The sequence below is a fragment of the Thalassophryne amazonica genome, chromosome 5 (assembly GCF_902500255.1).
Source record: "Thalassophryne amazonica chromosome 5, fThaAma1.1, whole genome shotgun sequence".
In the NCBI taxonomy this organism is placed as follows: domain Eukaryota; kingdom Metazoa; phylum Chordata; class Actinopteri; order Batrachoidiformes; family Batrachoididae; genus Thalassophryne; species Thalassophryne amazonica.
The window spans coordinates 28,366,858-28,392,507 of record NC_047107.1 but is presented as its reverse complement, the minus strand read 5'-3'; the positions used below and the strand labels follow the sequence as shown (position 1 = coordinate 28,392,507).

Here is a 25,650-nt window from a genome sequence, read left to right as displayed (position 1 = left end):
GTAGTTGATGTGTCTTTGTCTTCTGCAGATCATGGCCCTACATGGCAACAAGCCTATTCGCCTGCTCAGCCACGGCAACAGCAGGACCCATCAGTCCTCTGTTGATACCGGTGACAGCAAAAGGCGCGTAAATGTTGGCAACAACGGGTACTCAGGGGATCCACAAGTCCGCCGTGAGCGGCTACGGAGGCTCAGGATAGCGCGTCTCAGGCGACTACGGCAACAGAGATTAATGAGGTCAACGACGACGTTACCCCCTACAACCACAGTTCCCACAACAATAGAGAGCACAACATCCTGGTACGACTCGTGGTATATAGGAGAGGGACAGACTTCAACTCCTGGTGGATTCACAGACTCCATCCTGGATTACACCTACAACATTGATGATTATTAAAAACACCCAGAGAGTGTTCCATTCAACTTTCAACATACACCCTCGGCTCGTCTTGTTAACTCCCAGAAAATGGCCTTGTATAAACATACTGTAGCCATCAATTAACATTTAAATGCCTGTTCAGTTTGACACATTTATGTCATTAATGGTATCATTTGTTGTACTTGTTATCCAGTGTTTTATATGAATACTTGTTACTTCATGAACTTTTTTTACTGATACATATTTAATATCATGGCTTATTGTCAGTTTATTTACATTGTTTTCATCCATAACAGAATTCTTAGTGTGGTCAAAAAAAAAAAAAAAAAATTGGAACACTGCATTTGTTCAAAGTTTGCAACAAGTAATTCAGAGGCATAACTTATATTTCCTCAGAGATAGTGAACTATTTTTAAAATAAAGGCTTGTTAACACAATGTATCCCCCATAAAAAAGTTATTTTTATTTGAAGATTCACATGAAATATTTAATGAACAATGCCAGTACATATAATTAATGTTACGGGTCTGATGGCAGCACTGTAAATAAGAAAAGTTCAAGGAATACTGGTGTGATTGCTTACAGTGGAGTCTGACAACAGAGTAAGGAGTGTCAACCGGTTGCCATGTGGTTACAAACCCTCAGTGGCTCACATTCATCTCACTGTCATTGTCATCAACAGAGAAGGCAGAAAAACTGACTGGCTCACATTCAAGTGTGCGTAAATTGACGAGACATGCCGTCTGAGTGCTACTGAACTCTGGAACGGCAACCACAAGGACTTCCTGCCCATCAGGACCTTGGAAAAGAGAGAGACAGTTATAGATCAGCTTGGGTCTGCATTGGATCCGATTCTGACAGCCATTATTTGATATGTCCAAAGTGAAAGTCAAAAAAGGGCTTGACAATAAGGCCTGTCTGATTGACCAGGGAAAGTAAAGAACCATATCAAGCAAGAAAATGTGGCAAGATGAAACCCAAAGATATCCAGCGAAAGCAGGAGTTTAATTTTTTTTTTTTTTTTGGAAATGGAGTTCTGTTATCTGTCGGTAGAATGCTGATTATGTTTTGTGCAGTTTACTGCAGGTAATGAGCTACATACTGATTGGAGCAATGAACCACATCAAAATTTATATCTGGCTGAATAATATGCATATGTCGCGGACATGAACGAGCAAAGCTCGTCAGCATCTTACCATGTCATTTAGGTCCTTCAGACTTTATTTTGAGTAAATGCTTCAGGGGAGCATTAGCATGGCAAAAACCTTTCAGCTTCTGGGGGGGCTGAAAGGTTTCCCCCCCCCCCCCAGACCCCCCGCTTTTTTAAGCAGTTTTCTTTATTTGCCTCTCACACATACTTAGAAAAGCTCCTCGCCATCTAACCGTGTCCTTTAGGTCCTTCAGACTTTTTTCAGTAAAATGGTTCTTGGGAGCATGAGCATGACTAAAACCTTTCAGCCTCTTGGGGGCAGAGCCCCGCCAGACTCCCTGCGTTTTTAAGCATTTTTTCTTTTTTGCTTTTCAGCTGACCCCCCCTCATTACAGCCCTCTTATCCCCCTACCACTTTAAGCATTTTTTTTTTATGTAGATGTAAATTAATATTCAACATTTTCAGCTAGTTGACAGTAGGGCTATACAATATGGCCAAATTACCGTATCTCAATATTGTCATATAAATGTCACTTATATACATGCTGTCCATATTCTTAGGTGGGTAGGGAGAGTTCTCATGGGATAAAAAAGCTTTTCAACCGACCATCCCTGGTTCTCAAGACCAGGCACCTCAGTGGCTCTACTCTCTCTCTTTTTTTTTTTTTAAGATATTTAGGTGTACCTTAGTAAACACTAGTAGAGTTCCACCTTAGATTTGGAATGTATAATAGAAGATATACCTTACTGAGTTTTCATATCAATCTGATATACGATATGACTATGATCTGACACAAAATGCAGCAACAATGAAAATTAAGCACTCAAACAAAACAGTAATAATACCACACTCATTTTGTACTCATCATAAGGTTAGGATACTGTGCCCTCCAAAAGTATTGGAATACTTGGAATTTCACACATTTTAATCTGTTTGTCATTTCAGATACAAGAAATACAAAAAAATAAAATAAAAAAAAAATAAAAAAAAATTCTAAAATTATCTTCCTCAAACTCAAACTGAAAGCAAATCTCTAAAACTTGATAAAACCTGTAAATAATCAGTTTTATTGCCAGTTTTTTTCAGACAAGTCTGGGGATGAAAGCATGAACATTTCCAAGTCACTGAATATGTCTTGGACTTTATTTACATCAATTATGAAGAAATACAAGTTTCTTTCACTAAAACATCAAATCTAGGCTTTCATCTGAAATGTACTTTCTGTCAAATTGTAGCTGAACTTTCAGGTCTTCTTTTTAAGAAAATCCTCCTCTACACCACTTCATCAGGAAGCTGGATTTTACATTTTTTATTCATTTATATCAAATTGTAGAGATTTGCTTTCAGTTTGAGTTAAGGAAGATAATTTTAGAAAAAAAATGTATCTGAAATGGAATAAACAAATTAGAATGTGTGAAATACCAAGTGTTCCAATACTTTTGAGGGCAACTGAGAAACACTGAGGAGCAACATCTTACATCTCATATATAGTGCAGCAGATAAGAGAATATTTAGAGTGGAATCCTGAAAATGGTGATACAAGCATCAAATTTGGCACAAATAATCCATAGACATTAACTCAAAAAAACCAAAACTGATTGGGCACTTGAATTTTCAAGAGGCAGCCAGGTAGGGATCAATTGAAGAATTACACAGGGGTCTAAAGATGCTCCAATCATATAGAAAACTATACCACATTATTCGCCTGATCATAAAGATTCCAAAAAAGGTATAGTTTGGACTATCTGTGACTGAATGTTATGGAGTAGAGAATGGTGACAAAGGTCAGTTTCAGTTTGTACAGGGGTCAAAATTTAAAGTTGCTCCATTAATTTTGTGCTGAATTTGATGCTTGCATCACCAATAAGCCACAAGAATGAAAGGAGAAATGCTGCTTTTAACAACCTGGACCTCATTTCTGGCATAAAATACGGTTGTTTACTCACCAATATAAGTTTGGTGTGATTAGAAGTCCATAGTTCAAACGTGTTCAGTTCAAATCTGGAGCAAACATTTTTCTTCTTCTACTAAGGTGGATTAGAACCTTTAGTGGTACACAGCACAAACTACTTGACAGGAGGAACCTAGCAGTCAATGTGACTCACTGATTTGAAAATGCAGCTCTTTCAATCAGACGTGTGGTGCTGTGACATGTCAATCATCTGTATCCAATCAGATTTCAGGAGAGTCCAGTGAAACCCCGGCCTCCACTCTAGCTCCACCCATGCCAGGAAGTGTTTGACATTTGAACATTTCCTGTTTCACTGTGACTGATAAATTGGCACTTCCTGTTTGAGCTTGCCAGTGAGTTCCCGCAAGATTCCATGAAAACTCGTCTGTCGATCCAGGAAGTGTCTGACATTTGAATATTTCCTGTTTTACTGTGGATTTCAAAACTAGCACTTCCTGTTTAGGATGCCCTGTACCATGAGTGAGCTTTGCGCCGCTGAGCGTTGCTTCGCTCATATAAGGGTGATTCTTAGACTATGGGCACTTATTATGTCCTTTGATCATATTGTATGAAAAACAGAAAAAAGGGGAAATTTCACACTTTTATAGTTATCTTTACAATGAAAATGTGTTAAGAAATTTGTTCTAGTAGTCTATGAGGACTTTTTCACCTTTTTTCAGCATCATTATATGCAAATATTGCCGTTTTGTGCTTGTCCCACACAAAGACTTTTGATCTTCAATGATAAAAATGAATGGTAAAGAAACATTTTTTTCTAATGTTTTAAAATATCTCTGAATAAAATATCAGTAAAATAATCAAAACATAATTGGGGTATTCAATGTCATACAACTGTTGTGATTTTTTTTAAACAAAATGTAGTTGTCCCACACTATTGCCGTAATTTCCACCACAACACTGTAATGTCCCTAAACAGTTTGTATGAAAGATTGTTTGGGTAGTTTCTATGGAGATAAACAGTGACATCAGAGCACATGTATATAGCACCAAATCACAATAAACAGTTGCCCCAAGGCACTTTATATTGTAAGGCAATGGTGTGGTGGAAATTACATTTACAAGGCCAATAGTGCCTGTAGTTAAAGAATCACCCATAAATACCTTGATTCTGGTTCATAGGGGGAGTGTGTATAACTACAGACCTAATAACAAGAAGCGCCTTGGGGCAACTGTTTGTTGTGATTTGGCGCTATATAAGAAAAAAGTTGATTGATTGATAACCAATTCATAGATCACTAGCGGAATGTCACAGAGACTTCATTCAACCATTTCATGAAAGTATAAGTTCTCATCCAGAGAGTGAATCTTGTTTGGAGATTATCTTTCACTCACAACCAATTCTAGAGGCCGGAGAAGCTCACATGCTCTATTCCTCTGCTTTCAGCAGCGTGACACACTCCGTGTGTGACTTTGCAGCTGTGTCATCCCGACACTGACAGAACACTGGAAAAACAACTTATACACTCTGACACAAAGTCATTCCACCATTACCAATGATTCTCTGGAGAAACCTTGTACTAAAGACATCCAGTTCTTACCAAGTGGTGGGCACAGCTAACCAAAATGTTAGCTTTGATAACCGTTAATCCACTAACTGAAAAGTTAACTTTTATCAAGCTAAACTGATAAATCCCTAAAAAAAAAAAAATTAGTGGAAGTTACAGATAAAAGCTAAACCGATAACTTTCGATATTAACTTCAGTACATGTCAGCTACTGACAAAACAAGGAGTCGGTGCTTCTGTCTCAGATGGGCCTTCTCTCAGCAGAAGAGACCCGGTGATCAGAGAGAAAGCAGATGGGAAAAAAGATAGTTTCTCTTCACACCATACAGACCTGCCAGTCATTTCACTGGAGTCTTACACAGGCAGACAGTTTTGACTTATGGTAATAATTTTAAACAAACTAATTCCAGACAAGTTATTGAAATTAATGTCACATCTGTCGTTTTACAAAGTGAAAATATCAGCTATATGTTTTAAAGTAATGCACTAATTTTGAAGGTTTTAGCATTTAGACACACATGCCGCATTACATTATGGGTACACTAGTTTCCTGACGTCAGTGGTTGGCTGGTCGGTATAACACACAGTTACTGAAACGTGTGGTGGGTTTTACAAATAAATCTGTATTTGTAAATATGTAATTTTTTCCATTTGTAAAAAAAAAAAAAAAAAAAAAAAGGCAATTTGAAAACTGAAAATTCTGTTTAAGTCCTTCATCACTTTTAGCGAATGTGTGGCACACTGCCATGAACACTGCCATCTACTGCCAACAGATGGAAGTGTGAGCAGCCATGTCCCCATCAAAAACATGGCACTGAGGTTTTTTTTTTAACAAATTACACAGCAAACAAAGTGAAAATACAAAGAAAAACTAATGATGCGGTGGAAAGTGAACGTGTTGCGTTTGTTTACGAGTATGACTTGGAGCTCAAACTTGTCGAGGCGGTTGTGCAGGCGAGAGAATGCAGCTACCCTGGCTAGGTATGTAGGCTAACACAGACACAACCTCTCCCATTTGCCTCGTCTTCTCTTCTCCACTGGGAACCGAAAAAAAAAAGCAGAACTTTTCATGACTGCTTCAGTGACTGCAGCCAAAAACAAAACAGTACACCATTTTTCTGTGTGAAGTTATGTTACATTTATGCTGTGCAACACAGGCTGTCATCGGAAGTGGTCAAATCCTGTGATATCACTGCGCTGCCCTATTCAAACACTTTGCAACAAGTTCATAATTATTTTGCCTCATTCATTCACTTTCTGTAGCCGCTTACTCTAATTAGGGGTCACAGGGTGCTGGAGCCTATCCCAGCATTCACAGTTGAGAGGTGGGGTGCACCCTGGACAGGACGCCAGTCTGGGTCATATAAACAGACAAACTCAACCACACTCATGCCTACAGCCAATTTAAAGTCTCTAATTCACCTAACCTGCATATCTTTGGAAGTGGGAGGAAGCCAGGGCACCCAGAGGGAACCCACGCAAACTCCACACACAAAGACCCCTGGTGGGAAGCAATCCCATGACCTTCTTGCTGTAAGGCAACAGTGCTAACCAGTATACCACCATGCTGCCCTACATCACAACAGAGGTGAAATAAAACAAGATTCTCTTGTATTGTTATAAAGCCTTCGAACAAATGCAACTATTGGTAATTTTTTAAAAGTAGGTCAAGGTCACCGGCCTTCGAACCCATGCAAAGTACTCCTCCAAGGGAAATACCCACCAAATATGAAGTTTCTGTGAGCAAAAGGTGCCGAGCTACATTGCGGCAAAGGATATGACAATTGTGACCATTGATGACCTTCAAACGTAGGTCAAGGTCACTGGCCTTTGAACCCATGTGAAGTACTCCTCCAAGGCATGTACCCACCAAATATGACGTTTCTGCGAGCAATAGGTGCCGAGCTATGTTGCGGAGAAGGATTTGACAGTTGTGACCACTGGTGGCTTGCAAAAGTAGGTCAAGGTCACTGGCCTTCGAACCCATGCAAAGTACTCCTTCAAGGCATGTACCCACCAAATATGAAGTTTCTGCGAGCAATGGGTGCTGAGCTACGTTGCTGCAAAGGATATGACAATTGTGACCATTGGTGGCCTTCAAAAGTAGGTCAAGGTCACTGGCCTTCGAACCAATGCGAAGTACTCCTCCAAGGCATGTACCCACCAAATATGAAGTTTCTGCGAGCAATAGGTGCGAAGCTATGTTGCGGCGAAGGATTTTACAGTTGTGACCACTGGTGACCTTTTAAAGTAGGTCAAGGTCACCGGCCTTCAAACCCATGCAAAGTACTCCTCCAAGGCATGTACCCACCAAATATGAAGTTTTTGCGAGCAATAGGTGCCGAGGTACATTGCGGCCGGACAGACAACCCGGATGCTATATGCCCCACCTCACGGCGCAAGCGCTGTGCAGGACATAAAAACAGATAGAATTCATTTTGCGCACCTGATTCTCTGACTTGTAAGACATGTATTTTTGTGCACTGGAATGATCTCATTTTGCCATTCCTGCTTCTGTCCAGTGGTGGGCACAGATAACCAAAAAATTAACTTCGGTAACAGATAATCAGATAACTGTTATCTTTGATACAGATAAAATGATAAACCACCCAAAAATGTATCGGAAGTTACAGATAACCAATAAATTCCAGTATTGTCTCTGGTACACTTGCAACTACTAACAAGCTGAATTTGAGTTTTAACACAATCGCTTCTGAAAGCATCAAAAGCGACAACAGACCCAAACAAAGAGCCCACACTTCTATCTTTGAACATCTTGCCCCCTGCTGAAATTTCCTATTTACTACATGGCTTCCAGCACAGAAGCAACTGAGAGGAACCATAAAACTCAACTCTTTACTCAATAACAACGCTGCCGTCGGGCCGAGGTCTTGGAAAATAAAGCAGTGCTGAGTTATGGTTTTGGTGTATAAATAAAATGAATACTGAATAGAAACTCCATTTAATGTCAATTCTGTCATTGTACAAAGTTAAAATATAACATCTTTTAATGTTGAATAATGCACTAATTCTGAAGTTTTGTTACAAACCAAACAGATCGCAAAGGATTCTGGGTAAAATGTGCCTCCGCTAAACACTGATTGGTTGGTTGATTATATAAACCAACACGTTAATGTGACGTGTTGTGTGTTGGTGTTTACAGATAAATGTGCTTTTGTAAAATATTCCATTTTTTTTAAATTGTAAAAACAGGCATTTTCAAAAAAACAAAAACAAAACACAACAACAACAAAAAAAAGCCAAGTTGTAATTAGATAACCGTCTGATATAACCGGTGTCAAACTAGAACGCTGCCATGATCTACTGGTGCCAGTGCGAGTTTTGGCCCTTTTTCAGTTGATTTTTCACTTGTGTGAGAATCTTTTGGATCGCACAGCGTTTCAGGTTAATCGCGTGTCCTGCATCGTTTAGTATACATGGAGTAACAAGCTGTGTTTAACATCTCACGACCACCTCTCGCACTGCGCCTGTGCAAAACACCGCAGGACCAGTCTTGTAAAGTTTTGTTTGTTTTTTTCAACTTTGATGTCTCCATCGGAGTTTTTTGTAAAATTAGTAAAAAAAAAAAAAAAAAAGCTTCTGTTTATGTTTTGATTCTGGAAACACGAGTCCGACGTGTGGTTTTTGACGTACAATGTGTGTGAGAATATAAATCGTGCGCCTGAACTTTTACACCGTGTGGTTCTGTGGTACAGGTCTGAGCTGGAACAGAGTACAGAAAATATCAGCCCAGCTTCAGTATGAAATACTGCCATGAACACTACTGGCCAGTAGATGGCAGTAGAGACTTGCCAAAACAAAATTCCAGATAATCTGTGTCTGCTGCTACTCTGTTTAAGATGCGTGGAATTTAATGTTGATTAAAATTTGAACTATAAGTTAAAACTGTATGCCTCTGGATGACTTGGGTGATATTGCCGTCGTATCAGTATGGGTTAAAAGAAATTAGGTTTTTTTTTTTTTTTTTTTTGGTGACCAGTTCTCCCGTCTGCAGAGGACAGAGCGGTTTTTTCTAGGAGCTGCTCTCCTCTTTTTGCAGAGGGTAGAACTACACAACCGCTATAAAACATTTAACAGGTAGGGTGTGCGACCGATTTTAAATTTTATAAGAGTTATAGCTGTTCAGCTTTGTTTACCACGTTAACGGTCCTAAAAATTACGGACAAACATTTATCTGAAGATAATTAGTCCGATAATGGTCTTCAAAGTTATGTGAAAAGATAATCCAATAATGAAAACATTATCTCGATAATTATCGGTTATCGGAACTGTGCCCACCACTGCTTCTGTCCAGCAGAAGGCAGTGTTAGTTTGTCTGCTTTTGGTGGCGTTTTGTCCAGAAAGTCCTTAGAGTCCCCACCACATGGGTTGATGATCCTGAATGGCTTATGTCACAGGGTTCCACCAATGATAGAGCGAAGGCGTGTGTTTTTTTTTTTTCCTCTGCTCTCCTGGGCAAGACAGAGCGTTCAGCGCAGTTAAATGAGGAAATGTGAGACAGTTTACTGCGGCTTTCTGCAAATACACGAACCAAATATGACCATAAAATTCACAAAAAAAAAAAAAAAACATTGCGGAAATTATTAATCAGAATTCATGAAACGGTGACTGAGTCTGGTGACTTTAACGGGACAATTGCTTAATTTGGTCATGTGACTTTTACATGACCGAAGTCAGTCAGGCGACTCCAGAGGGTTAAAATAACTATTTTGCACGCTTACAAGGAGAAGTTTTAATCTGCCGAGGTGGAGATGGAGCCTGTGTCTGAAGCACTGACTGCAGCCTTTTCCAGTCGTTTAGAGTCACTGAGGAAGATACGGTGATGCCATCAACAAGCATTATCGCAACTGGTTGGTGGAGTCTAAATCTCTACCGTCGGCCAAATTTATATCGTGAAGCAATTAAATTGTTTATATCATCCACCCCTAGACAAGTTATTGCAGTCTTTAATAAAAGTTGAGTGACTACCACATTATTGTGCTGCCAGAGCAACTCGGTCTGTATTTGGGATATCAGTCTAAAATTTAATTATTAGCTATTAAATTTGCTTCAGATTGTGGCAGACTGTCTTGAGGTCCCTGCACATGGACGTTAACTTAAGCACATCAGGTTGGGTAACTTTTCCAAAATTCTGTTACTGATGAGGTACAAAACAATGAAACAGCTGGAATCAATGTTTTCCCACAGTTTTACACACTGACCTGAGATGAGCTTGGACTCAAAGGACGGGGCATTGCCGCTGAAGTAAACATGGGGACACTCTTCCAAAATGAAAGGGTCTTTTTGGTAAAATGGGTAACAACCTGAGAAAAATGCAAAGACACGATATATATATAAAAAAAAAAAAAAAATCACACCAACAACAGGTTTGTTCTCAGCTGCAGCTTGTCTGACTAACCCAGAGTATCGGGGGCTGTCGGGGCCAGATGTCTCAGGTGCAGCGTCTCCTCCAGGATGTCCAGGTGACTGTTCATGCTGCTGTACCTCTGAATGTCACAGACGTTCTGGCCCGAAGTGCCCAGGAACCTTTTGTGGAAATGGAAGACAAAACCTTTAACATACATGTGCACCTTCACTCTGGAGTGTAGCTGGTAGAGTGTGTGTGTGTGGTCACGATCACCTCACTCCATCGATGTTAGCCTGGTATGGGTTGGAGGCCAGCTGTAAGGTGGGGAACACAGAGGACAGGGGGAACATGCAGCGGTGCAGAGGCTGCTGTGGCAGGGTGTAATTAGTGGGGTCGTACTGGCCGGGCATGACGTCCACTGGAACAGAAGCCTACAGAGCAGGAGGTACGACAATCGTGCTGCTGCTCACAACTGTACAACTGTTTTTTTTTTCTGCACAGCTGAAAAATTAGCTTTTTCACGGCAGGGAGCGACCTCTGCCTGGCGTAACAGTCCACCATATAGAAAACTCAGTAGACCGGCTCGTGTTTACATACTTTCCTCTTGTGTTCTGCTGTTTACATGGCTTATATAGAAATAACAATTCAGATATTTTGAATGGCCAAGGTATGTGGAATCTATATTTGGAGATGGTGAATTACTCTATTGTGTTTCGGTGTGGCAATATTTCCAAAACTGGAGTTGCTCTTCAGGAATTTTCTGCAGAGAAGAAGCCACAAGACACTGACATGAGTTGTCAAGAGGATGCAAAAAGACTGGGATGGTCCCACACACACACAAAAAAACTTCACCATATATAGTTGCCACTTCACTGAGGAAAGCTACACAAATAAGATGGTGTCTGACGTGAGGTTAACCAAGTTCTTGAAGTTGAAGAAGGACACCACCCCCAGCATTTACTCCAAAGGTACAACAGGTATTTGGACACATTCTGATCATGTGCAACCAATGTACGTATTTAAAGCATGTGAATCCAATAGACTTCTTTTTTTCACCGTGTACACATCTCACAATACAGTAAAATCTTTTAGGATGAATATTGTAGCTGCAGTCTGTCAGAGGCTTCACTTCATCATACAGCTAGTTCAACATGAAACTTTAAAAAAGTCTGGGGTCCAAGGTGTAACCCACTGAAAATTTGTACAGTAAAACTCACATATAATGGATTCAGGTAGCTGGTAGCCACCCCGTCAGCTAGGGGGTGGTACCTTAGAATTCTAAAGCCTGATATATACTTCTGCAATTCTGTAACTCCGTGGCCATGCAATGACACTGACACACACATGACCCTTTTAAAGTTCTCCATCATGTCTTTATGCAATTTACTGCAGGAACAGTAGCTTTTTCTGGATTAATTTGTACATCAACAAGCTCCACTTCTTTACACAATCATCAAGGTCCAAACCAACGGTATCGTACGTACAATTTCCCACCATGAATTGCGGGTCATTTGAGCGTCTTTTTCTGACTCCTCATTGTAAAGTTGGTCAAATTTGCGGACGTTTTTGCCAAATTTATTTGATCCATGATTGAAATGTAATCGGTGGGCGCACTGTAAAAACTTTTAAAATATGACGGGAGAGGAAGGAGTGAAACAAGAAAAGTGAGAAATCACAGCCCTTTGAGTTGTCTGTCATTTAGCAGGTGTGCGTCAGGCTCAGGAGAGAGTTTGCAGCCACAGAGAGGGCCCTGAGTTAAAGCTCTTTGGTTTGTCACACCCAGGAATATGTGTGAAATGTAATACCATATTACAGTGCAGGGAACAAGCAGCATTATGTTAATAATCGCCAGCCTTGAATTACATCCTACCTCATTTAGGTGCTGGGTCTGAGTATGGTTTGAAAAAATAAAAGCCCGGTCATTTAATCATGGAAATATGGTACCCACATTCCTTGAATACTCCAGTGTTATTGCTGAACTTCATTTCGTACCCCTTACTGGGCATGTCCAGACTGCTCTGCCTGGTATATGCAAGGAGTTTTTAATGGAAATGCATTATGATGGGGCGGGACGTTTTGTCTGATGTGAACAAAGATCTGCTATACAAAATCCATTATATACGGTGTTTGTTACATGGAAAACCATTTAAAAGCATTGGGACTTGTGCTTTTGTCCAATGAGTGCGAATATCCGGTTTATACAATGACAGTTTATGCGTGTTTTACTGCAGTTAGGAAAATAATGTTAACGATTACACAACAAAACTTACACAACAAAATTACTGCCCAACACATATCTTCCAAGCCCCTGGCTTCCCCACCATATTTGTTGTCAGAGCTGTTGTTTTGGTCCAATTCCTTGTCTGAATCTTCTCCTCCTGACTGTTCTGGCTCTAACCTATAAGGCTGTACACCACCTGGGTTCTCCACTGTCAAAATCTCCTCAGTTTTTGTTAGCTTTAGCGCTAACAGCACGCACAGTGTTATGTCAAATTGTGCGTCTCGTTGCATAAATCGACAGTTCTGCATCCCAACTATATCGCACATGCGTGTGCGTGCATGCAGAGTTGTGCGGAGGACAGGAATGATGTTCGACAGGAATGACATCTAAATGTGAAACGGTCAAATATTTTCCCACCGTTACACCGATATTATACAGTCTGAAATCTCACACACTTAACCAATCAGATTCGTGGAAAAGATGTAATTGGATTAGAATTTTGGTTTAATCAGTCTTGTGTGCACTTTAATTGGCCGATTCAGATTATGGAAAATGGCATTAGTCGGGCCGGTTAATTGATCAGACTATTATTCACTCATGGACTGTGATGGCAGAGATTCAAACTCACCACCAGCTGCAGCAGCAGCTCATCCAGCAAGCGAATGGCCTCCACACTGCCAGCCTGAGTCTTCTTGGTGAGATACTTGGGCTGTAGAGACAAAAAGGAAAACATTTCAAACTGTTTTATTTTTAAACCGGTTCAGTATCCTGTAAACCAATGCAGCTTATGGAACAGTGTTGGGGTTTCTCTCGCCTTTGTTGATGCGTCCTTGTCCTGAGTATCTTGGCTCAGCAGGTTTCCTGCCAGAAGTACTCTGGAAATTGTTGCTGCACTGCTCTGCTCCCCCTGGTCGCCCAGCTGACCAGTCACCATGTCAACCAACAACTGCAGTCCCAGCATGCTGTCCGCATGAGTGCTGCCGAGCCCAAGTCCTGAGGCCAGGAACACAAAGCTGGACAAAGACAGACCGCTTGATTTTAAAATGACACTGCCATTCCTTCATGTACACAGGAACCATGTATTTCTTTAGTGGCTCTGAGTTTTCACCCCCTGACACATCCCACTGATGAGCTCATACAGAGGGGTTTTTTGTTTCTTGATTTGTTCAGTCCACTTACATGTTATATACGTGTTATAACACTAAACCTACCATTAGAAAACTACAATCAGATTCAGAGCCAAAGTTTTCAAACTCACCCTCAGTTATCTGCAGATTTATAACAGTTCAGGTCCATAAGTATTTGGACAGAAACAGTGCTTGTAACTTTGTCTGTGTATACCACAGATATGAGGTCATGGGTCTTTTATGGATTTTTTTTTTTTATTTGTTTTTTAAAGCTTTCCCCATGTGGCAGGTAGATAAACAATCCTGTCTAGTTTTACCTGTCAGAGCTGATAGGAGGTCTCGCTGTCTGCAGAGGAAGATCAGCCATGCAGAAGTCCTCAACTGTAAACTTGCCTTCATTAGCCTCAGCTCCATATATCGCAATAACACTACCTGTATAAAAACAAACAAACAAACATTATGCCATACATGAGGCCATGTTCAAAGTCAACAAGGAAACATTTTTGTGTTTTTGATGAAGCGACAGGGACACATCCGACCTGTGACACATTTGTCTGTGTCAATTTTGCCCTCCAGTTTAATCCTCTGGAGCTCGTCCTCCAAAATGAGCTCATCTGTCTCGCTGATGTATTTGGCTCGCGGTGGCTGAGGCAGCAAGTTGTGCTGAAGACAAACACAGACATCACGCATGATGAGCAACAGCAGCGCACAGAGGCGCGCAGCCGGTGACTTTAACGTGCCAGCCGACCTCCTCGCTGATCTCCTTCAGAATGGACGGCTGCAGCTCCATCCGCTTGAACAGAGTTCCCACAATGCAACACTGCTCTCCTGTCTGAAGATCACACAGCTTTCTGATGGGCACATCTGAACCTTCAGGAAAGATGGCAAGAGCGTGAAAATAATGACTGGAAATGCCTCAGATATCAAGAGAAATTTATTTTCATTTTTGATTAATCTGTTGATGAAGACGACAAAGAAGAAAAAGATGGCTTGACAAACAAACACCCTTCAGGCTTCTGTGAACATGGTCAGACTGAGGACTCAAGAACAAGAGGAACTCAGGGACATTAGGAAACTTGGAGGTATAGAGCTGAATGTGAAAACTTTATCTGAATTTGGTGTAGGACGTTTGGTTGACTATCTGAAAGCCACGGGGTTATTCTGCTGAATTTAAGGTACAGCTGGAAGCAGATTTCTTTTTCATATTCTTCCTCTATTTTTTTCCCCACCGCTTCTTTTCTTTTCCCACAACAGAGTTGGAAACTCGAGTACACAATCCAACACGATAGGTGGCAGTAGTAATACACCTACACACTGGTTGTCACCCACCTTAGAAGAAGAAAAGGAAAATACAGTCTATGGGAAAAAGCATGCCAAAGTAGACATTACTCATTTTTGCAACCAACTACATAAAAACTCAACATTATGCAGTTCATAGAAATATATTTCTGCCCATAAATAGTTTAACATTGATACTGTTTTTATTGTTGCCATTACAGAATGTTTAAACTGAAACCCAAAAACAAGTTTAATATGAAAACCAGCTTTAAACTGAAGGCAACTACATTCCAGTTGGACAAACACTGTAGGAGTTACAACAATTTTTGTTGTAATATAATCACAGGCAGCTGGAGGGTTGGACTCGATTTGGTCAAAGCCCCAACAAGAATTTCAGTAGCTCCACAAGAAAACTGACACTTGGTGCCCAAAATCCCATTTTCAGCCTCTGCAACTTACCAACACCCCCATTCTCTGTCTGATCTGCTCCTATGGTCCCTAAGCTTTGTTTATGCACTAAATAAACTAATGACAATACCACTTGAGGTATGGGGTTCGTACACCTGTGGCCACATCTATGCCTGAACAGTTCATGACATATTTTTATTACTTCGAATTAGAGCCGAAAGTGTACATTACAAGTACATATTTGAATGTTTCATTTCAAGTCCACTGTAGTGGTGTACAATGGCATAACTACAAAAATTGAGTTACTATCTAAATACTTATAGGCATGACTGCAGAGCCAATAATGAAGGGGTGCTCTTAGTAAGTCAGAGACAACTCACTGTCCTAACCACCAGAACCAACAGGGGTGAAGTAAATGTTCCCCAAATTATTTTCTGCCACTAGATGTCACACTAGCTCCATATTCAGGATCAAAACAAAGGTTCCTTCTTCGTGCCACTCCTTCAATCAAGAAAAATGAACAGCAGCTCTGCACAGCAGTCCTCCGAGTCCTCGTGGTGATTCTAGTATAACTATGTTCTTGGTCTGAGGCAATTTTAGCACTTGTGGAAAGTAGCTTGAGTGCATCTTCTTGAAAACAAAATTCAGCAGCTATCCAGTGAGTAGTGGGTATTGCTCTCTTGAAATGATGGTTATTGGTCCAGTGAGACATCGGCATCAAGTTGACCAGCTAACGCTTAGCCTAGGCTCGTGTGTCATACATCACAGACAAAGTGAGGAACCTTGGGAAGATTTATGATCCTATGTTGTCCTTTGACTTCCACATTACAGATATTACGAGGACTGCTTTCTTCCACCTGTAAAATATAGCGAAGATTTTCCCATCCTGTCTTTGGCTGATGCTGAGACCCTGATTCAGGCATTTGTCTCTTCTAGATTGGGCTACTGCAATGTTCTATTTTCTGGTTTATGGCAGTCCAGCATTATGGGTCTCCAACTGGTTCAAAATGCTGCTGCCAGACTTTTGACAGGAAGCAGAAAGTTTGACCACATTACACCCATTTTGGTGTCTCTTCACTGGCTTCCTGCCCCTGTGAGATCAGATTTTAAGGTTCTGCTACTATCCTATAAAATTATTCACAGACTAGCCCCTCCCTACTTGGCTGACCTACTTGGGCCCTACATACCGGCCCGGGCTCTGTGTTCTCAGGGTGCAGGACTACTTTGTGTCCCTAGGGTGAATAAAAAGTCTGCAGGTCACAGAGCTTTCTTTTATGGTGTACCTGTTTTGTGGAATGATCTTCCTGCATCAATAAAACAGATTCTGACGACAGACTTTCAAGTCCAGACTTAAGCACTTATTTTCCCTTTCGTATTGCTAGCATACTGGCATAGTATGTTACTATGCTTTCTACTCATTTAAATTCATTTTATTACAAAAGAGAGCGGGCTATGGCCTTAACTTTATCTAGAGTCTGGGTCTTTTAGTGAAGCTTAGGGCTTTTCATTGTTTAGGAATGGCTAAGAGACTGCTGCTTTGTTTGATAAAAAATTTTTCAAAAACTGTAAGGCACAACTGAGTGGACACCATTCGATAAATTCAGCTGGTTTTCGATGAAAATTTTAACGGCTGATGAGAGATTTTGGTCTGTTAGTGTCACTTTAAGGATGGCCCACGGTGCCTGACGGCGATCTGCGCTTCGAGGCGGCGTTGTCTCGCTGTTTCAAGCTGAAAACTTCCACATTTCAGGCTCTGTTCACCCAGGTCATCGTCACAGAACAGAGAGGTTTCAGAAGAGGTCGGCATGAGGAGTTGACCACTGTTGTCCACTGTTAAAGGAGATTTTGTAATGAAAGAACGTGCGGGCAGATTCGCATGTCGGGCCGGACCCGACCGCGGGGGGTCACGACAGGAAAAACACCTCCATTGGAAACCCTAACGGACAAGTTGGAACATGCCCAGCTTTTAAACAATTTCTCAGATACTCACTTGTTGAAAGCCATCAAAAGCCGCCTGAATTTTACAAATGGTTTTCAACACGGAGGTGTTTTTCCTGTCGCGGCGCAGACGGATTTGCGTCGTCGTCACGGAACCGACTCTGCGAATTTGCCCGCACGTTCTTTCATTACAAAATCTCCTTTAACAGTGGAATGTCCGCATAAACTCCTCATGCCGACTTCTTCTGAAACTTCTCTGTTCTCTGACGACTACCTGGGTGAACAGAGCCTTAAATTAGGATGTTTTCAGCTCGAAACAGCCAGACGGACGCCACCCCGACCGCGCCGTGCCGATCCGCTTTGTGAGCTGTCCTTAAAGCAAAAGAAACTCCACAATCTCATCAACCGTTAAACTTTTCACCGAAAACCAGCTGAATTTCTCGAATAGTGTCCACTCGGATATCCCTCACAGGACCTGAAAAAATTTTTTGATAAAGCAACACGCGCCGTCTCCAGCAGCGTCTCAGACAAAGGATTTCAGCCGAGAGGGCTGGACCAGTGCTCACTCAAAGCCTGCCCACAGGCGAATGACATCACCGACACGCGTGAAAAAACTCACGCATGTGCACGAGGGTTCAAGCATGTCTGGTGTAATCGCACGTGAATCAAATCCATATCGTTTTTTTTTTTTTTTATAAAACTGCCGGTTAGTTTTCTAATAGACCTCGTATTGTTCAAAATGTGCATTTGTTTATTGTTTGAACCTTTTTGTTGTACAGTCTTTCACACAAGACCTCAAATTACCTTTATAAAGTGTCAAAACAGCTGTTTATTATAGTTTGCTGTGTGTTTTGAATAAATGTGTGTGTAAAATTATTTTTCACTTTATTTTTTCCTTGCAAACCTTTATTACACTTATAAAACACAACAAAAACATATATATTCTGAAAGCACTGGTTCTCCTGAAAAAAAAGAGACATAAATCTTGATGGTGGGATGCAGGGAGAGCTGTTAACAGCAATAATAAAACATTTATGCCAGGCGAGTGAACTGTCCAAAAAATGCCCTCGGCAGAGGGTTAAGGCACCTTTAACACTGGCAGCTCAAAGTAAATCAAACTAAAACGGATGCCACTTGTGTGTTTCTGTCCTCAACTAAATGATGTTCCAGGTGTAGCTGAAGTGAGCAGAGCTCACCCCACTTGCGCTGGGCCCTCTCTGTGAGCACGGGCGTCATCTGCATGAGTCTGGCTGCATAAATGTGCGCATACTGACGACTGAAGCTTCGATCGCCGACACTGAAGCGCTCGTTGCGGGGACAGTAGGCCGGAACCAGGCGCTCGAACACCGGCTCCTGCTGCTCGTAGGTCGGCCGGCTCAGCAGGGAGGAGCCGCGGCTCTGCGCGCTCAGCTCAGAGAACATCACCGTCCTCAACAAAACACACACACGGAGAAAAACTCAGCTTTAAAGTAAAGCGAAACGAAATGTTTTAAGATACTGCAACGTGTAAAACAAGCTCACCTCGGCAGAAGAGTAGACAAGTTTCAGATGTTAACCAGACCGAACCTGGCAACATAAACATTCAGAATCTTATTTAATGTGACGGTGACTCGAGTGGAAAAGAAAGACTTCCCGCGAAATCAAACACTCGGTTTCTACAAAGAGTTCCGATAGAAAATTAGGAGAACTCACACAACCTTACTTCTGTGTTCGGGGATAATTCTTCTTCGTCATTTTAATAGACTGCAACTGGTATTCTTGCTGCCATCTTCTGGTGATATTCGTTGTACATGGTTTCTGCCTTAATCCTAAACGAAAGAGGCGACCAACCACACACACACACACAGATGTATGTATTTGAAGGCTAAACTCTGATTCACGGGAGGAAAGTTCTTAAATTAGTTTTTTTTTTTTTAATATGTTTGAGTTCATTCGAGATAGGCCCTGTTTATTTCATGTGCTGTAGTGTTTCTCCCTTTTTTCTGCACTTGTTTTTGTTCATGCTAAGCATGAGTTTGAAATTTGGTGGCTCAGAAATGTGCCTTTTTCTGAGTTATCTTCTCATTATAATTTAAAGTTACAATTTAAACAGTCATTAAAATTTTAAAGAAAAATATAAAAAATGTCTGACATCAATTGGTGTCCTTAGATCTCATGAGTGAAACAAGCCATGTCTGTGAAAACTAATAATAACTAGGACTGCAAGCAGTCATATACGGGCCCTCGTTCCGCGTGACCGCCTACCCAGGCCAGTGGGTGCCCTTTTGGCCACATGTGGGCATGTGCATTCAAGGGCAACTATTCATCACACAGTTAAAATTTTAAACAAATCACACAATGCATCAAGGAGTTATAACATGTTGCAGGTTCATCCACTCGGGGGCGCTCAGTGTACAAAAAGAGGGGCCAGGTGTGTTGAGGGGCCAACCGTGATCACACGTGAAGTTTCAAGTCAATCAGACAAAGCATGAAAGAGTTATCATGACTTGTTGTTCCATAGCGAAGGGTCAAAATGGCGGCGCCATAGCGGCCACACCATTCAACATAGCAAAAAGATTTCAATAACTTTTGGTCAGTATCGTCTCTGGATGATCTGGAAGAAATTTGAAGTGCATTGGACAAAATCCCTAGGAGGAGTTCGTTCAAATACAACATGTGGAAATCTCGCAAAAATGACAAGAAAATTCAAAATGGCCGACTTCCTGTTTGGAGTAGACCCATGGTGCAGGAGAGTTTTTTGTACGTCTATGCAAGTCACACGTGTACCAATTTTCATCTCCCTACTCCAAAAAAACACCTATGGGGAGGGGTTTTTGAAATTTTCAAGGGGGCGCTATTGAGGCACTTTGTCCCGCCCATGGGCGAGGCCCCTATGAATTGTAGGAGGTTGTCATGGTTGACCTGTGTATCAATTTTCATGATGATATGACAAAATTAAAGCCGTCAAAAGGAAGAATGTAATTTCATGGAGAAGGGGCGATATTCAGTACGCCACCACACAGAAGCCGTTACTCGTAACTTCACGGCGATCATCGCCTACGTTCAACAACTTGTTGTGCATGGTTTAGAAGTGGAAGGAAGTTCATGGGGTTAACTATGTGACTTCAGTACCCTTTTAAGTATAATGTTCCATGGCGAAGGGTCAAAATGGCGGCGCCATAGCGGCCACACCTTTCGGCATAAAGAAAAGCTTTCAATAACTTTTGGTCAGTATCGTCTCTGGGTGATCTTGAAGAAATTTGAAGTGCATTGGACAAAATCCCTAGGAGGAGTTCGTTCAAATACAACGTGGAAATCACGCCAAAATTACAAGAAAATTCAAAATGGCTGACTTCCTGTTTGGAGTAGACCCATGGTGCAAGAAACTTTTTTGTACGTCTATGCAAGTCACACATGGGTACCAATTTTCATCTCCCTACTCCAAAAAAACCCCTATGGGGAGGGGTTTTTGAAAGTTTCAAGGGGGCGCTATTGAGGCATTTTGCCCCACCCATGGGAGACGCCCCTATGAATTGTAAGAGGTTGTCGTGCTCGACCTGTGTATCAATTTTCATGATGATGTGACAAAATTAAAGCCGTCAAAAGGAAGAACGTAATTTCATGGCGAATGGGCAATATTCGGCACGCTGCCACACAGACGCCTTTACTCGTAACTTCACGGCGTCCATCGCCTACATTCACCAATTTGTTCTGCATGTTTTAGAAGTGGAATGAAGTTGATTGGGTTACGTATGTGACATCAGGACCTCTTAAAGTAAAAATAGGACATTTCCCGCCACCACCAGGGGACGCTATGGCGGAGGTGGGAACGTAAGATATGTAGACGTTCAGGGCGGAGCCCTCATCATGTCCAACAAGTTTGAAGGATCTACGATGAAGTATGTGGGCGTGACAGCCGTTCGAAGTGAAATGGCGTGCTCCCAAAAGCTCGCCAGTTTGACGACCCCTAGCAGCCACGCCTTTTGACTTAATTAGAATCTTTTGATAACTTTTGATCACCATTGTGTTGTGATGATGTTGACCAAATTTGAAGACGATCGGATGAAATCCCTAGGACGGGTTCGTTGAAATGTAAGTAGTGGAAATGGCCAAAAATGGCAAAAATTTGCTCAAAATCGAAACTTTAAATCAAAATGGCGGACTTCCTGTCGATATTTCACCATGACAGTAAGAGACTTTTTTGTGTGAGCTGGCATGGTAAATATGTGTACCGAATTTCGTGAGGCTACGACGAAAAAAGCCCAATGCGGAGGGGTTTTTGAAAATTTCTAGGGGGCGCTATTTCGCAATTTTGATGCGACCATGTGCAATGCCCCTAAAATATCAAATTTCAGATCCGGCCGGACGACTTTGGAAAGTTTGGTGAGTTTTTGAGCATGTGAAGAGGCCGAAATTTCGATTTCAAAAGTGAGAATAATAATAATAATAAACTAGGACTGCAAGCAGTCATATACGGGCCCTCGTTCCGCGCAACCGCCTACCCAGGCCAGTGGGTGGCATTGTGACCACATGTGGGCATGTGCATGCAGGGGCAACCACTCATCAGTTAAAATTTTAAACAAATCACACAATGCATGAAGGAGTTATGACATGTTGATTGTTCATCCACTAGGGGGCGCTCAGTGTACAAACAGAGGGGCTGGGTGTGTTCAGGGGCCAACCGTCATCATACATGTGAAGTTTCAAGTCAATCAGGCAAAGCATGAAGGAGTTATCATGACTTGATGTTCCATGGCAAAGGGTCAAAATGGCGGCACCATAGCGGCCACACCCTTCAACATAGAGAAAAGCTTTCGATAACTTTTGGTCAGTATCATCTTTGGATGCTGTCAAAGAAATTTGAAGTGCATTGGACAAAATCCCTAGGAGAAGTTCGTTCAAATACAACATGTGGAAATCATTTCAAAATGAGAAGAAAATTCAAAATGGCCGACTTCCTGTTTGGAATAGACTCATGGTGCAAGAGACTTTTTTGTACGTCTATGCAAGTCACACTTGTGTACCAATTTTCATCTCCCTACTCCAAAAAAACCCCTATGGGGAGGTTTTTTTTTTAATTTTCAAGGGGGCGCTATTGAGGCACTTTGCCCCGCCCATGGGTGAGGCCCCTATGAATTGTATGAGGTTGTTCAGCTGATTTCTAACAGTTCTCTCACAAACATTAAGTCCTGTAGCTGCCCATCTGTTTTGTACATTTTCTATTTTCTTTTTTTTTATTAAATGATTTTCTTGATTTTTTAAAAAAAGAGCAGAGAAAAAAGAACATAAGAGGAAAGTGCAGAACATACAGACCACTTTTAACAAACATTCAGAGCAATTAGGATGGGTGATGGCATATTAAGTTCAAGGGAAGTAAAAATAAGTAACTACAGTATGTACAGCCACTGCAAAACCATCAGATAAAAGAAAAAAAAAAGCTACACTGATCACAGTTAGTTCAAAGTTCACGATGTCCTCCAATTCAGGTAAATGTCCCATTTCTTCCAATATTTCTCAGATTTGTGAACTGCAGGTCTTATTGAAAAGGTCAGTCTTTCCATTGTGTGAATCTCCTTGACAACCTCTGTCCAGTCCAGCGATGATGGTGGATCCACAGTCAACCATTTGCGAGTTATGGCTTTCTTTGCACCTACTACTAGAATTAAAGAAGATATCTGTCCGATTTCCTCAACCCTTGGGGTAGATTGCATAGATAAAACAAAGTAAAATCACAGGGTAAATTCAAGCCCATTGTGGTAGATTGCTATTATCACCTCAGACCAGTAGGGTGTGATCTTAGTACATTCCCAGAAAATGTGATAATGTCCTGCTGACATACTCCCACAGTTCCTCCAACACTGGGCCTTTTCAGGTTAATTACATTATCTACTTTTAATACTGGGGGTAACAAAAAAATCAGACCATGTTTTTCCATGCAAATTCCCTCCACAAACCTGAGCTTGAGGGAATGAGCACAGCATTGCATATATTTAACCAGTTATCATCCATTATTGTAATTTTAGCTTCTTTTTCCCCATCTAATTTTAATGTGTGTTGTATTAAAATTTCTCCTCATTTGTAATCATGTGTATAATCTGATATGAGTATAATCTGGATATCTGTTTCTTTGTTGTGTTTCCTTTGCATGAATCGAGAAGGATCTTAACCAGGCCTATTTCCTCTTCACTTAGAAGTTAATAAATTTTGGTAATGATCCGGCACACGATCTGGATCCAGTAATTTTTTTTAAGGATTCTTTATCATTGCAGGATAGGGCAATGCCTCTAACTTCATGAAGACGGGTCACAATGGCTGAACAAAAAATTAAGTTACAACACAACAATAATTTAGCATTTGTTTCTCCTCATTGAATAAACTTATTAGAAAATAAAAAAAAACTTGTATAGTTCATGCAGTTTCTCTTTATAAATACATTTGCTGAAGATCTAAGGGTTTAACCACTGAAACATGACAGTAGAGGCGTGAAACGACGTGGAATAAGTCGCTTTGCCAAAGGATATTTCATGTGACGTCAGTGATGCTATGGCCTTGGCGGAGGTTTCTGCTCTCTGAGTGCTTCTAGTTGATACTTTTATCCACATAGGGAACAGGTCTGTCTCTATGCATCATTTAATAAGAGATTGATCTCCAAGCAGTGACTGGAGGGGTGGCTCACCGTAGGACTGATCTCTTTCCATTTAGTCTCCTTGGTTGAGTCACACCAGCCAATCACAATTCGCATCTGCGCTGCAATTCTCCAAGTGTGGCAGAGACAGCCTGCCCTTGTCCTTTTGTAGTTGTAACACCTGAAATTTTATTCTGTTTTTTTCTCTCTCCAAATAAGATTTGAGATTATCCCATTCCACTTGTTAAATTGCTTGGAGGGTACATGCACAGGAAGTGCCTGAAAAAGATCAAGAAGCCTGGGTAGAAGGTTCATTTTTTATTATGTCTATCCAATTGTGCATGTTCATGGGTAATAATGACTAATGCTGTAAATCTGCTTTAATTTCTGATGTTAGTGGGACATAATTGTGTTCGAAAAGGTTGGATAAATCTTTGGGTTTTCTATTTTCAAGGCTTATTGCTTTGTGTTTCTGACACTTTGATGTCTGTCTTATTCGAACCATATGTTTTTCCCTAACCTTCTCATGTTGTTAATACTCCAAATCTTGGAGACAGCTGACAGTAAACAACTTCATCCCTTGCCACAGTGTTGATTTCCGTACTGGGGGTTTATAATCCCTCTTCATTCTTTCAAATGCCAGCTCGTTTGTTGAGGCCATGTTTCCTTTCAGTTAGTTAACTCCAACACCTCGTTAAAGTCTGTAAGCGCTCTCCTTTTTCTGCAGACTACGTTAATTTGTATTTTAAACTGTCCGTATTTGTTGCAGAAATGCAATCTGCAAGGGTGGGCGATACCCGGGAATTTTGGTATTGATCCGATACCAAGTAAATACAGGCCCAGTATCACCGATATCGATACCGATACTTTTTCATATTTAAGCTTCACAGATCCAATGGATCCAAAAGACCTAGTATAGAATGTTGCCAAACATTATACGTGACAACAAAATACTTTATTATCACCATCAACATTTTTGTTTAAAAAATATCACTCAACACAACTTAAAACAAAATTTCCTGAGATAGAGGGCTGACTCGAGGAGTTCGCTGAGTGGGCGGGCCAGGCTGAGCCTACGTGCATGGCTGTTGGCTGGCGCCGCTGAGCCACATGATGGCGCAACAACAAAACACCAGAGGGGGGAGGGTGTGCTGCTCTGTGCTGTGTGACACAGCACAGTGTTGCGCTTACAGAGAGTACACTTGATGAATCTGCATGTGCAGCAGTCAGTGCATGTGGGAGAGAAAAAAAGCTTGAGTATCGATCTTTTTAAACAAGGATCTTTCAATATCAATACCAGTGTTGGTATCGATATTAGGATCGATCTGCCCACCTCTATCCATAATCAAAAAGCCATTAATTCAAATATTATGACACTGTTGCCTTTCTACAGAGAACTCCTCCTCGGGATGGTGCTGCTAACTAATCTTGGTTTCATACTGTTGTATGTATGTACATTATTTATCAGAGAACACACAATTTTATCCAAAATAGTTACAAATAAGCCCCTACAAAGTCAATTTATATTAGCTATTAAACACTTGCTGACAGACCATGTTGATTATTTCATGCAGGAAGGTGCTATCAACCTGAAAACTCACCAATCACAGCCCACAATAACCCATCCTTTATCTTTCAAAACAAGTCCTACAACAATTTATACATGAAATATTAATATTAATCTCTCTTGATTAAAGTAG

At 41.1% G+C, this 25,650-nt stretch overlaps 2 protein-coding genes across 4 annotated transcripts in view; one reads left to right on the top strand and one right to left on the bottom strand.

The window, feature by feature from the left end:
- si:ch1073-459j12.1 (inactive carboxypeptidase-like protein X2) overlaps positions 1-25,650 on the top strand; it is a 103,861-nt gene that overhangs the window by 72,819 nt on the left and 5,392 nt on the right. For 2 of the 3 annotated variants that reach the window (XM_034169873.1, XM_034169871.1), the window contains one exon: positions 29-271. In XM_034169873.1, coding sequence (XP_034025764.1) covers positions 29-271 — 243 coding nt within the window. Of the gene's footprint in view, positions 1-28; positions 816-25,650 lie in introns of those variants that run through there. The other variant, XM_034169872.1, reaches the window with a different exon arrangement.
- LOC117510239 (DNA polymerase delta subunit 2-like) lies at positions 815-19,018 on the bottom strand. Its single transcript, XM_034169874.1, has 11 exons — positions 18,868-19,018; positions 18,543-18,775; positions 14,471-14,592; positions 14,262-14,385; positions 14,040-14,154; positions 13,410-13,608; positions 13,224-13,304; positions 10,648-10,805; positions 10,426-10,553; positions 10,229-10,330; positions 815-1,178 (listed from the first exon to the last, which is right to left on the bottom strand). The coding sequence occupies exons 2-11, from the start codon at positions 18,766-18,768 to the stop codon at positions 1,021-1,023; spliced, it is 1,413 nt and encodes a 470-aa protein (XP_034025765.1). The 5' UTR covers positions 18,769-18,775; positions 18,868-19,018; the 3' UTR covers positions 815-1,020.